The sequence below is a fragment of the Syngnathoides biaculeatus genome, chromosome 12 (assembly GCF_019802595.1).
Source record: "Syngnathoides biaculeatus isolate LvHL_M chromosome 12, ASM1980259v1, whole genome shotgun sequence".
NCBI classification, from domain to species: Eukaryota; Metazoa; Chordata; class Actinopteri; order Syngnathiformes; family Syngnathidae; genus Syngnathoides; species Syngnathoides biaculeatus.
In genome coordinates this window covers 6,511,290-6,525,684 of record NC_084651.1, presented here as the reverse complement: position 1 = coordinate 6,525,684, position 14,395 = coordinate 6,511,290, and the positions used below count along the sequence as shown (strand labels likewise).

The 14,395-nt window shown below is 44.8% G+C and overlaps 1 protein-coding gene across 6 annotated transcripts in view; it reads right to left on the bottom strand.

Annotated features, from left to right (window-relative positions):
- Positions 1 to 14,395, bottom strand: part of ebf3b (EBF transcription factor 3b) — a 118,415-nt gene that overhangs the window by 75,804 nt on the left and 28,216 nt on the right. For all 6 annotated transcript variants that reach the window (XM_061836982.1, XM_061836985.1, XM_061836983.1 and 3 more), the window contains exon 11: positions 12,847 to 12,915. In XM_061836982.1, the coding sequence (XP_061692966.1) occupies positions 12,847 to 12,915 (69 nt within the window). The remainder of the gene's footprint in view (positions 1 to 12,846; positions 12,916 to 14,395) is intronic.

Below are 14,395 nucleotides of genomic sequence, written 5' to 3'. Positions count from 1 at the left end.
TGCTCAGCAATATGCTATCCAGTAAAGATATAAACAATAAAATATAACATCACATCCCTTCCCCCTTCTACACGCTTATAAACACATGAAAACCTACTAAAACACATTTTAAAGCATTCCTTAGTACCTATTTTGACGCTCACTGTCAACTATTAATATTTTATTTTATATTATTATATTAGGGCGGCATGCTGGCCCAGCTGGTAAAGCGTTGGCCTCACAGTTCTGATGTCCCGGGTTCAATCCCGGACCCGCCTATATGGAGTTTGCATGTTCTCCGGTCACTCCGCTTTCTTCCCACATCCCAAAAACTTGCAACATTAATTGGAAACTCTAAATTGCCCCAAGGTGTGATTGTGAGTGCGGCTGTCTGTCTCTGTGCGCCCTGTGATTGGCTGGCAACCAATTCAGTGTTGCCGTTGACATCTGGGATAGGCTCCAGCACTCTCCGCAACCCTCATGAGGATAAGCAGCAAAGAAAACGGATGGATGGATTATGATATTACGATCACGAAGGAAACCAAAACTAGACTCGCTCACACAATTCACCAAGTAAAGGCGACAAAGTGCGCTTGTTTCAAGACGTTTGTCGGTCACTCCCAGTTGAGGTTTACTGTACAGTTGTCACGTAAAACAGGAACAATTAAAATATTGTATGTTTCAACATCAAAATGTAAATGTATCCAAAATTCTGACAGCTTAACGGGCAGACCATAGACAAGCTAAACAAAACTAGCATGGAGCGTTCGGAAATCATACACCTTCAAATGGCTTCAACACATTCACAAACGGAGCATACGACAATGTTTGATATTTTAACCATACAATGAACCCAAATTCGTACTATTGGTCAGTCCCCATGCGAGCCTTTTTTTAAATTTACAGTTCTTTTTGACGATAGCGTGTGAATTTTCACCGGTTTCCTAAAAAAAAGTGCTGCTTTTGGAGATGCAAGGTTTCCGCTTGATGCCGCCGATTTTTTCTCTTTATTTCTTTGTCATCCCACTAACAAAAAACAACAAAAACTGTCCTTGTTGGAGATAATAACTTGTGCTAAGCCTTTCTCATTCCCCCTCATGCAAAACGTGTTGCTCTTGGCCCCGGCGTCCGTCCCATCAGCCCGGCTCTGGCCTTCTTTCTGTCAGCGGTGAAAACGAGGGAAGGAAGGAAGAAAACGAACGGGGGGGGTTGGAGGTGGGGTGGGGGTCGTCTCCATGGACAGATGGACTGCTCTTTCTCAACACATGTGGAACCATGTTTCGTCTTTCACTGCCGTCAAGCCGGAGCCCGATCCGTCGCTCCGTTGGCCCGCGTGCGCGCCTCTCCCGCTTCTCTTTAGCGCACGTGCGCGCGCGCACATGCAAACATTCCTCCTGCGCACACATGTTAAAGTCATCACCCCTGCTCGGCGCTAGTAAAACACAACACCCCTGGCTCCTCCGCCGTTGTCAAGTCTTGCCATTAGCTGATGCCGCTAGGGAATCCTACCCCGGTGAGGTGGGCGTCCCCGGGGAGCGCCAGGCAACCCGTTTACGTGCAGCCGCCACTCATGCGAACCCAAACATGTGAGCGTAATTTGGAAGAAGAAGAGGAGGGGAGGAGAGAGAGAGAGAGAGGAAGAGAGAGAGAGAGAGAGAAGAGAGAGAGAGAGAGAGAGGAAAAAAAAAACCTTTAACGCCGCACGTCTTTTGTGCGCGTCTTGACATTTACAAACTGCGATAAAACTGACACGAGGGAGGAGGGAATAGAAAACAGGGCGAGGATAATTTGAGGTAATGTTTTGCTTAGTGAAACACTATTACCCAATCCCGCGTGTTGGAGCGCTGGGACGGAGGTTCTGGCTCACGGAGGGAGAGAGAGAGAGAGAGAGAGAGAGCGAAAGGGTCTGGGTTTCATTTTTCGCCGAGCGCCGAGCCAACGGCGGCGGGCCAAGTACAGCTTTTCGCTCTCAACACTTCCTGCTCTCGCTCCTCTGGCGCAGGAGACGAGCTTCGCTCAGACGTCACGCCGACCTCCGCGGCCCGGCCCCGTATGGGACGACGACCCCGACTTTGCGGTTTTTCGGGTGGGTTTTTACTGACTATAATGCCCTCGTGTGTGGGAAAGGAGAGCGCTTTTAAAAACAGTAAAACACTTCGGCGTTGAGCAGGCTCCCATGTAGGAGCTGCTGTTGGCCACAGCTGACACCCAGACACTCACACGCAGACTCGCCAACGTCACGCGCCAACCCCAGCAGCCCCCGCCTCTTCTAAAATTGCGACACGACATGACAATACGTACAGTATTTTCCGTGTATTTTATGATTACGATTGTTTGTGTGGGTTCTAATTTGTTTATTGTTTGTTTTTCAAATCATTTAAAATGTTTTCTTCACCTGTTATGAGTGGTTCTGGAAGGTATTACTGTCATATTTTCCAAAGGCTCCAGAACACTTTGGGAAGCAGACTCTGATTGACATTACTGATTGGAACATTTTTTTCAGTTCCAGGAACTACAGGTGCCAAGAACTAATACGTCCTGGAACGTTGTTCTTTTTGTTGATGTTTGTTTTTTTGTTTGTTTTTTTTGTCCTGATGGGAGGAGACAGGCCTTTATTACTTCCATTAAGGCCCAGTCAAGTTCTGGATTCGGCAAAACAGGTTGACGCACGGCCTTCAGGTTCAGATGAACGCAGGAGACCAGGACAAAGCACAAAGCAGCTTTAATCGTCTGCAGTCTCTTTTGTTTTTGCTTGAACTTCGTTTGTGTTTACATATATTGTAGCATATTTACATAACTAGACGATATAAATGTATGTAACATACACAGGAAGCCCGCTACCCTGTTTTCCGATTTGGTCACATGACATTCCCGCATATAGCAGATCAAAGAGAAGAATTCTTCGCAGAAGTTCAGGAACCAATTGGGGGTCTGGGTTTGCAGTGGGACCCGTGTAATATCTGAGTTACTACTCGTGTCGAGAACTACAAAGTCTTGGTATCTACCGTTTTGTTTTGTTTTTATCTAAAAAGGTCAGGGCGCCACGGTGGCTCAGCTGTTAGTGTTGGCCTCACAGTTCTAAGGTCCCGGGTTCGATCCCGGACCCGCCTGCGTTTCCTCCCACATCCCAAAAACATGCCATGTCCATTAATTGGACACTCTAAATCACTGCACTCGCGTCAGTCACACCCGGCGGGGTGCGTTCGTATAGCGGAGGTGCACGCAGGTGCATAACAATTCCAACAACACTGACCCTTCATTTTTTCTGGCTTTCATTAGGGAGGCAGTAGATTATCACCAGGGACTGAGTGCCATCTTAATTGCCTCCATGCAGATGCGGTGCAAAAAAAACAAAAAAAAAGTCATTTAGGCACTTCATAAACAGGCCGTTCGTCGCAGGTTATCAAGACGCCTGCTGAAGACACGCCCTCTTCTCCATCGCGCAATTAAAATGGTTTTAGAAATCCTCTTTTGACGGAGCCCGGCTTAGCCAAAAATGTAAATGACATTAAAGGAGACAATGAATTTAATTTTGTTTAATGTCCCCTTTCGCTGATTCTCATTTACATCACATTTCCGCATAAAGGCCTGACCTTATAAATACTGGCATTTGTTCAGCTTTTGGAGGTAATCACGCTTTTGCAAAAACCAGATGGGGAGCACGCAAATTTCCCCAGATTTGAGTCTGGGCGAGGCCGATGGTGCCGGGGGGGGGGGGTGATGGGGGTGAGCGGCTGGGCGGGCGTTCCAGGGCTGCCGCCTTTTGTTTCGGGTAAACAACCTGACAACAAGTCAAGTGCACTCTGGGAAATGACCTCGTAGGTGTTGGGCAAATGAACGATAACGCAAAAGTCATTTGGAAAATACGGGCTGGCTAATGAGGGACATAACGGCAGGGAGGGGATGAGGGGGGCTAAGCAAAATGTACATTAGGCCAAAATATAATTGCATTAACGCAAGAACAGGTGTGCTGAGGCCTTCATAAATGAGTTAAATGAATAAAAGCCTCCCGCAGCTCGCTCGTGTGTGCTGACCAAAAAGAAGACGAGGGGAGAAAATAACAAGTCAATGTCGTGAATTATTCAGCAGCTGGGCCGCTCTCCAGAGGTCGTCGCTCTTTGACCTTTGCGACAGGAAGTGAAAGGGGAGCGCCGCCGCGGCCGGAATGAAAGGAAGGCGGCGTGGGTTTGGATCCGGGGTGTGTCGGAAGAGCCGGACGCTATCTGGATTCCCCCACCCCCCCAGACAACACACAAAGGATATCTATGCAGTAATCCCTTGTTTATCGCGGGGGTTGGGTGTTCCGGACCACCCCCGCAATAACTGAAATCTGCTAAATAGCGACCATTTTTTTTTTTTTAAATCATTCAAACATATTTTAAACCTCTATGGACCGTCGTGGACTCTTATTGATCTTCCCCAAACCCCCTATTAAGCTTTCATATCACGAGCCGAATTTTGATTTAAAAGCAAGTTTCGATTTCACCAACGCTTGAGTGAGGTGAAAGAGAAAGACACAATCAAGGAAGTGAGATGCCCTCAACGTAGGAGAGCCACATGCACTTCCATGCACACTTTGAACGGGACAAAGCGTCAAACACCGAAACAAAATGAGAACGCTGATGTCACTCACTAGGCCACGCCCCTTAAAGACACACAGCTACCGCATGAGCACCACTGCGACAGTAATTTTGTTTGTATGCAATTCAGTGCTGTTTGCTAAAAGTATATTTTAGTTTTAGTTTTGTTTTGTTTCCATCCATCCATTTTCTGTACCGCTTATCCCTACCTGGGTCGCGTGTTGGAGCCTTTCCCAGCTACCTTCGGGCGAGAGCCAATTGCAGTCATTTTTATTTATTTTATTTACTGTGAAATTTTCATTTAGATTTTTTGGGGATCCTATTTTTCCTGATTGCTTTGCATTCACACCTAAGGACAATTCAGTCATTTTTTTACATTCAATGCATTCCGACTTTTATAATATTATTTTACATTTTTAATACATCTCTAATTTCACATCACTTATCATAGATTGCTAGAACTTGATTGTTTAGAATGATTTACAAGGAATTAATGCATGTATGTTTGCAATTTTTATTCACTGCCTTCCAAAAAGCATCTTTAAAAGTAACCAGGGAAGTACTAAATAACAGCTGCGATGAATTTTATTACATTTGCAGACCTATAAATAGTAAGTTACCCTATAGCCCCGGTAAAAAGATTATCTGGCTCCGCCCCTTCCTCTGAGCGCATGCCCCTCAAGTAGAAGGTGAACTTTGAACCCGGCCTCCGGGAATGAGTCATTTTCTCTCGTCTTTCCACGGCGCGCTGTTGTCTTATTACAAAATCCATGCGTGAGCCACAACAATGTGTCTAATCTTTCACACGCGAGGAGACAAAGTCAATATGCGAGCGAGCGGGGACGGCTAGCAAGCGCGCCCCAGTCGCGGCAAATTGAGTTATGCGCGCCGCGCTCGCCGCGCACCGTAGACGGGCGACGCATCTAATCACATATTGGCTATCTCATCACTATCATTCTAAAGACTCACATTACCCACTGAATAAAGCTACACCCCCACTTACTTTAAGGCACCATTAACTTAGAAATCTGACATCTGCGGGGCTCTGCTAGATCCGCTCGGGATTATTACCCAACTGCGTTCGCGGATAAAAATGACTTTTAATTCCGCGCTAGCCCCGAAACTTTCGACGTTTGAGTTAAAGAATTTTTTTTTTAAAAACGGGGGCATGATCGAAACTGTTTGTTTTGCGGTGCGCCGGCGTTCCCCGAAGACATAAAAAGTCACAAATCCACCAAAAACGCGACTTCCCTTCATGTGAAAATGCAAATGAATAATGCAAAGGCATCAAATTTAACTGTTGAAATATTTAAAGAGCAAGCAGTGCTGAAACTATGGGACAGCTGTTGAGTCTCCATATCTAACCAAGTTTTTTTTTTTTTCTAAAGAGAATCCTTCCTCTTCTGTAGAAAAAAAAAATGAAAAAAATTGTATCAGAACTCCGAGGGAAAATAGGGTAAACAGATGTCTGGCCTGACCGCAGGAAAATAGGACACATTCGGAATGATAAGTTTCCCAAACTCTGTCGGACATGCCAGATCCATGGGAACGCCAGTTAATGTCTCGCTGGATGCCAGCTAGCTGCACACGCCTCCCCTTCCCTCTTCCCCCTTCCCCCGACCCTCCCCTCCGCCCCCGCGTTACCATCTGGGAAAATGTTACAGTGCGTGAACGCCATCAATGATACAGTCCAAGGAGCCTGTTCTCACGAGAATTTAGTCGGATTTTGTACCAAAAAAAAAAAAAAAAGTGAGGACAAAAAAAAAAAAGTGACATTTTCTGGGTTACTCGCAAACATGTTATGGGACTAATGTGCCCCATCCTTAACCTCAAAGCCGCTAAGTGAACGGATTTTGCGCAAAAGCCGATGCACTTAAATTAGTAGCATATTGACATTTTCCAGATGACTTACAGGGCCGAACCCCCCCCCCCGATCCGACAAACACGCCGCCCCGGTGCCGTGATTCTAACCTTCTGCATACAGCTATAAACGTGATTTGTAGAAAAAGTCACGCGCTTGAATTAGGAGAAAGAATATGGACGTTTTTCTGGGGTGACTCGTAGATCCCCAAATGGTTTTTATTTTACTAATACATGTGCACCCTTATTCCAACCCCGCCCCCCCTCGAACTAGCATAACTATGGCCTCATAAAAAGTGCAATTTTGTACTTGAATTTGGAGAATTTGCACATTTCTGACATCGTAAATCTTTTTTTCATGACCAACACACCTGCCCTGATTCCAAACATTTCCCTGTATATGACCATAAATATGACATATGTATATGTATTGTACAAAAAGTAAGGTCTGAGTTACTAGCATTTTTTTGCAAAAGTCAGGAACCCTGACTTTTACTCTCAACATTTTGTGGAGCAGGAATTTGTACAAATACCGATGAACTGGAGTTAGTAGAAAACCAACCAAACCGCCATTTTCTGAAGGACGTGCAGACCACCAAATATTTTTCGGATTGTTGTGATAAGTTGTGCCCGGATCGTAACGCCTTAACTGACAACTCTCAAGATGGAATAATAGTGGAATTTTGTATGAAATGTAAGGCGCTGTAATTAGTAGCATGGTGACGTTTTCAAGGACACCCAAATATTTTTATGACTTGCGAAATCAAACACGTGTGCCCTGACTCTAACCTGCTGACTACGTGTAACTATAAATTACATTGTAAATAGTTTAAAAAGTAGGATTTTTGGACAAAAATTAGTGAAACAAACTTTCTATAAGGCGCTACCTGATTTGATAAATGACATGAATTGTAATATTTTCTACAAAAAGTAACTTTAATTTATTTCTGGGTTCCTTGCAAGCCCGAAATGGTGACAACTCAATGTGATGAAACTTTTTTTTTTTTTTTTTATACGGCAAAAATTGTGGCTATGATTCTGTATAGTAAAGTAATGCACTTTAATCAGGAGAAAATTTTCTGAATTATTTTCTTAAACTGATTCTATAAAAGTCATTTAACTCAAACCTCACACCCAGTTAGCAATATGACGTTTTCTGGGCTCTGTTGAAAATCAGGAAACAATTGTGACTTATCTCTGCAACCCTTGAAACACTTTAAAAATTTGCCAAAAAATAGCATTTGTACAAAAAAAAGTGAGATGGAATTTTCTGGTTGAGATTGAATTAATCAACACCTAATCAAAGGTCACACCCAATTTAAAAATATAGCAAAACAAAATGGAAACCAGTCCCAAAAAACGAGACGTTTTCTGGACAAGTTCTGTTATTTTAAGTGTGTCACGGCCACCACGTTTGCGGTCGACATTGTTTCTGAGGTTTGTGCACGTGCACTTTTAACGGCGCTCCTGTTTCTGGAAAACGGTCCGGTTCGAGCTCAGTTCAGGTGCTTAACTTAACTGTACTTTATCCGCCTCGAAATTCCCAAAGGTCAGGTTTCCGCGCCGTAATTGTCCGCAGACGCGGCCTGGTTCGGAGGGGCTTGTCGGACCCGGGCGGCCGGACCCCGCGTCGCTCAAGTGGATTGGAAGTAATCAGGCGCCCCCGCGCAGGTGCCTGCTTAATGACGTGCGTGCGAGGGCGACGCGTGTAACGCAAATGACAGGAAAGCGGGCCGCTTCGGGGCGGCCGTGTAACCCGGCCGGATAATTTAACACAACTGTAAAAGGGAAAAGAAGAAAACATAACTCTAGGTCCCACTTGGCCTGTTTTTTGTGGGTCTTTTTTTTTTGAACTAGCGCGCCTTCCCCGGTCACTGGGAACCTGCGAGGGGGCGCTGACAGCCTCATAGTTACGACATGGAGACAATGGGAGGGTCTAATGAGGAACATATGCTTTTGTGTTTCAACAGAGCCTCTCATTGTGCGAGGAAAGGGATACTCCACTCCCATTCACAGTGGTCACAATGAAAAACTCGAGCCCTTCCCTGAGCCGGTTGAGCTTACGATATACACCCACCCCACCCCGACCCCCATCCCCTCGTGTTCATTTTCTCTCCCCACCCCTTCTCTTTGCTTGACTTTTAATTCTTCGCCCTCCTTTCGCGTTCATCTCGCCGGCATCGTGCTTAAGTTACACGCGTTTTGTCCGTCCGATTGCGGAACAATGCGTGCGCAAAAACTCTTGAATGACACGAGGCGAACATGAAAGCGGGCGACGTCGCCTGCTATTTTTTTTTTTTTTTTTTTTTTTGCGCGTCGGATGGAGCATCCCCTCTCCCTCTCTCGTCTGTGTCCTTGTGCGAGTGTGTGTGTGTGAGTTTGCCCTGCAGACAGCAGTAGCTGTGGTAATCCATCCAGGCTCCCAGGGCAGCCGGCTCCTACTTCCCGATGCATGAGAAGCGGCTGGAGTGGAGTGGCAGCAACAACTGCTCAGCCCTATTTGATTACTAATAAGAGAGTTGTCCCCTCTGTCAGATAGCAGGCATTCGCCGCTAAGCAAACAGTGATTCCGCCTAGTCAAACATTAGCATTGCTGTCTCGCCCTTACGACGTGGTGAGAGTTACATTGAGATGGCCCCGCCGCTGCCCTCTACCCTTCCCCCTTCTCCCCGCACCCTTTCTCACCTCCTCGATCCGCATAACAGATATTCTGCCTGATGTGTTCTCCAAAAATGAACTAATTTAAGTGGAAAATGGGTGCAAAAGGCTTGTAAGTATTGTACAGTTTGTGTATTTTTTGTGCCTTTAAGAGGCGGAGGCTCGTGTGGTGGGGTGTGAGTGTCTGTGTGAGAGCAGTGGCAAACAGCAGTGCGCTCCTCTTTTACTGTTCTCCCAACATTCCGAGTGTATCACGACGGTGGCTCTCCTCTCCTCCGCACGTGAGGGCATTTACAAGTGAGGATACTGTAAAACCCTGCCTGACAAGTACTCTGCGATGTCATGTAGTTGCCATTGTCTTGTGATACAAGTGACCTAGCTTACTAGTTTTTCGAGATACAATACACGGATCAACTTTTGACTTTGACCAACAAACGAGAGGAACGTCCAAAGGCGCAGATTAGCATCTATCCTTGTTCTTGCTGTTAAATGGATACTTGTGCTCCAACATATGTACACCGACCATGTAACAATACTCAAAAGCTTATCTTCTTCATCCTCTGTGAAGATCCACTAATCGTACTGTCGTACTGAGAAGCTGTGAGAGGAGTTGAGCCTCTTGTACTACATTTCCGTGTGTCTGTCTTTTACTGCCACCAGGTGGACGAGGCATAGAATGAGCAACTAGCTTAAAAAAATGGTTTAATTTTTTCTGATTCATCATGTCATTATGCATCCATCCCATCCATTTCCTTTGCCGCTTATCCTCATGAGGGTTGCGGGCAGTGCTGGAGCCTATCACAGCTGTCAACGGGCAGGAGGCGGGGTACACCCTGAACTGGTTGCCAGCCAATCAGGGTACATGGAGACAAACAGTCGCACTCACAATCAGACCTAGATTATTGTTATGCAATTATTGTGGCATGTTTTTTGTGATGTGGGAGGAAACCGGAGCGTCCGGAGAAAATCCACGCAGACACGGGGGAGAACATGCAAACTCCACACAGGCGGGGCTGGGATTGAACCCGGCACCTCAGAACTGTGAGGCCAACGCTTTACAAGCTGGACCACCGTGCTCATAATGTCATTATTTTAATTTAATTTAGCATTAATTTAGAGTATAATAATAATGATAATAATATGTTAGCATTTTTCTCATTAAAACATGACAAAAAGGATATTTTTTGTTGTTTTTGAAGGCGGGAATGGATTAATAGCATTTCCATTCATTTAAATGATGAACGATGTTTGCAGTTTTTTTTGAGTTACAACAGTGGTCAAGGAACGAATTAAACTCATATCTCAAGGCACCGCTGTATTGTGCTGTGGCTTTCATGGGGCAAATCTGCTGGGTCTCTGTATGAAAGAGGCTACTGAGAATTACAAAGAAATCTAAAATTAAAAATACATTCAGTTCCTCCCTACCATATGGTGAAAGTTACGTACTTTGCAATGCTCCTGCGACCCCCCCCCACCCCCACCCCCCACCTCCTCAATCGGTCCAACACATTCAGCATGACTGATCCACAGCGGGGGAGAGTGATGCGTTTGCGGGCCCACTTGGGAAGGGAAAAGGGAAGGTCACAGATATGTGGCAGCTTCCCTCGAGGTGCGAGCAACACGGGAAACGGAGAAACCAAAGCCTGGTAGAAGGAGCGCAGACCCCCACCCAACCCCACCCCATCCCCAACCCCCCCAAGGCAGAAATAAATTTGGATCCAATTTTACACTTCCGACTAAAATTCATGCATGAATCACAAGTGAAGGAAAATTGCTCCTACAGGACTGGATTGTGTAAAAGTCTTAAGAGTAGGACAGATGCGGCGCCGTCGGTTTGGGTTGCAGAAAGTTTAACCCTCCTGTTATGTTCCGGGTCGAATTGACCCATTTCAGCAGCTACGAGTTGTTTTCAATGTGACATGTAATCAACATCTGCAATTCAAATGTTTAATGAGCAATAAGATGGAAACAGTTTCCATTGCAATATTCACTTTTATATAATTAAAACATGCCCCGGCTCAAACATGCCCCCATTTAAAAGTTCAAAGTACATTTATGGTATGGAATGTGAACTACAGTATATATGACATTTACGATGAAAATTGCTCTTTTCCACTTGCGTATTTGGAAGTTAACAATAAGATATTAGCAATAATTGAATATTTTCATTCTTGAATAGTTAAACATGCCTCGGGTCAAACTGACCCAGTTTAGTAGTTAAGTCTCTTTTTTGTCTGTATGAAAGTGGGAGTTATAATCAACATAATATGACAATTATATATTTTACATATTTGGAAGTTCAGTTAACGATGAGATACAAATAATAATGTTTGTGGGGGATATGAGTTTTAGACACATTTGGATAATCAAACAGACCCTAGGTCACAGGTGTCAAATGCAAGGCCTGGTGGCCAGATCTGGCCCGTCTCATGATTGTATGTAGCCCGCATTGGCAAATTATTTGTATCAACTTTTGTGATTTTTTTTTAATTCAAATCTGTACCAAAATTTCAAATTGACATATCATAAATGATACCGTTGACATATCGCAAGCATTTTTGTGTTACCAAATAACAATAGTTGTGAAAAAAAAACATTACCCTTGATTTCTGATTTCAAAAACTAGTTCATAAATTTCATGTACAAATATGATGAGGCGGTTAAGGATTTTTATAGTTTCACAGCCACAGCGGCCCTCTCAGGGAAACCGCAAGTGCAAAAATGAGTTTGACACCCCTGCCCTAGGTCAAACGGACCCATTTGTAGAGTTTAAATTGTGAGATGTAATCAACAAACACAATGACGCTAATAATTGGAAGTCGAATAAATTGGATACAATCAATTTTTTATTGAGATATTACTTTTGAACTCTTTCGAATAATTAAACACGTCGTTTTCAAAGTTACAAGTATTTTAATTGGTATGTAAGTGAACTCAATACAGTATACACAATGAAAACGGTTTATTTAAGCTATTTGGAAGTTGAGTTAACAATAAGATATAATCAATGTCTATTGGGATATTTTCACTTCTGGACACTTTTGTACGCTAATTAAACACTGCCTGGGTCAAACTGACCCTGTAACATGATCGTTGTTCCATACCAAGAGGGTTAAGTGAAGTGTCACAAAAAAATGTTCCACAAGCCCATTGCATCTTTTTTTTTAGGGGAGGGGGCATTTCCATTATGGTATTGTGCCATTGTTGGTGCAGTGATTGATGTAGCTGACTTTTCAACAGCTGAAGTGCTGGACGTTGTTTTTTTTTTTTTTTTTTTTTTCACACTACTGTACCGTACACTCGAAAAACAAACAAGCACAGATTCTTGCCAAATAAGTCCGAGTGTACGTCTTCGCCCCCTGGCGAACAAAAAAGCTGCTCGGTGGAGGCGACGGCCGACAGCGCGATAAACAAAAGACTGCGCGTGAGCCAAAAAAACACCAAGTTGCCCGAGCTAATTAGGTATATTCCCAGCGTGATCCTCTTGTGATTGAACCACCTGCGACTGAACAAACCGTCCCCCACCATCCAGGTGGTTGACCGCCCCCTCGGCGCACAGGTAGCTGGGAAAGACCCCCCTTGGCCGCTCACACGCCTCCCCGCGCTCAGAAGATGCGAGTCAGCCCGAGCGGGGGCCGTCTGGCACCGTCGAGGGAGGGGAAGGAAGCTCATTTGTTCTCCGGGATTCATCCCCTCGGTCGTTTAGTCGCTCGTTTGACCCCCAACCCCTTGCACACACACACCCGCGGATGGGAGAACGGGGTCTTACCTGTCGATGATCACCGGGTCCGACGGGGTCTCGTTGCGGTTCCCGCAGCTTTTCTTGTCGCAGCATCGGCTGTCGGGACACACATAGAACCCCTCAGAATGATGGAGAAACGCCACAATAGCGACACTCCCGCCAACGCCTAACAATCCATATTTGCGTGAGCGCCCAGTTATAAAAAATGCGGTCTTTCCGGACTTTGGTATAAATATTTACCCATCCAAAGCGCTCGAAATACCCATCAAACATTTTAAAACTGACTGAAGTATTCCTTTCAAACTGTAAACAAATTGAAAGCATAAAACATGTAAAAAAAAAAAAAAAACACTGCATGTATTGTAACATCTGCGTCCGTGCGTGTGCCTTTAAGAGGCGGAGCAAGTGCGTGTGAGTGTTTGGAGGAGAGCCGTGGCTGACTGCAGCATCTGTATAAGTGTGTTTGTTTTATTGCACATCGAGCGTTAAAAAAAAAAGAACACTGAAAAGCGCCTCTCCTTTTCCACCTACGAGAAATATGCTATAAAAATATGCTTAATAATTCAAAATAATGTGGTATAGCTGAGTAAAAAAACACTTCTGTCCATTTTGTGTTGAAAGCAGTTGTGACAGAAGTATTGTATGCGCTGATGACATAATTGTCGGACTCTGCGCCGAACCGTTACGGAAATTTCCCGGATTTCTGGGCAACGGTGAATCACCGATATTTTGTCACGGCACTAATCCAATAATTCTCCCGGGTGTCCGTGTGAAAGATGCGATTAAGAAATTGATCAGCACCCCACGGCGATTACCGGGCGGGAAAGTAGTCTCGCTACCTAACAAGCGGAGGCGGCGAAGTGAGCCGCGTCGAAGGGTATTTTGTCATGGCGAATTTTAACACCTCACTCCGCCATCCTGTTTTGTGTTGAAAGCAGTTGTGACAGTCATAGAATTATTTTCACCGATGACATAATCGCCGGACTCTGCGGCGCACCGTTACGGAAATTTCCCGGCTTTTCCGGCCAACGATGAATCGCAAATATTTTGCCACAATACCTCACTCCGCCATCCTGTTTTGTGTTGAAAGCGATTGTCGGACAAGTATTTTGCCCGTTATTGCCGGATGCGGCGTTAAGGGGTGAAAGCGAACACGGTTACGCAAATATCCCGCCGCCACAGAATAGAATACAAACTAGCTACTGAGTTACGGCTCGTGATTTTGCCGTGTCTATCAGGAAATTGAAGGAAACTCGCAAATACTATAAAATATTTTTTTTTTCTCACGCTCATGAACAAAGACAACTGGAAAGCGGATGTTGAAGAAATTGAAATATTATTTTGTCCCGCTCCATCTATGCGTGAGGGCATTCCGCAATCCAAGAAACGGAGTTCTGAAGTCTTAACACCTCATCCTGTTTGTGTCGAAAGCAATTGCGTGGATGTGGCTTTATCAGCTAAATCCCAGATACTCTGTTTGGACTTGTAATTCCGCCGCGACTGAAACGATCTTGAGAGGGGGAAATCCCAAAAAATATTTGAACCCCGCCCGTTTCCCAACTTGCGGAAAAGCCTT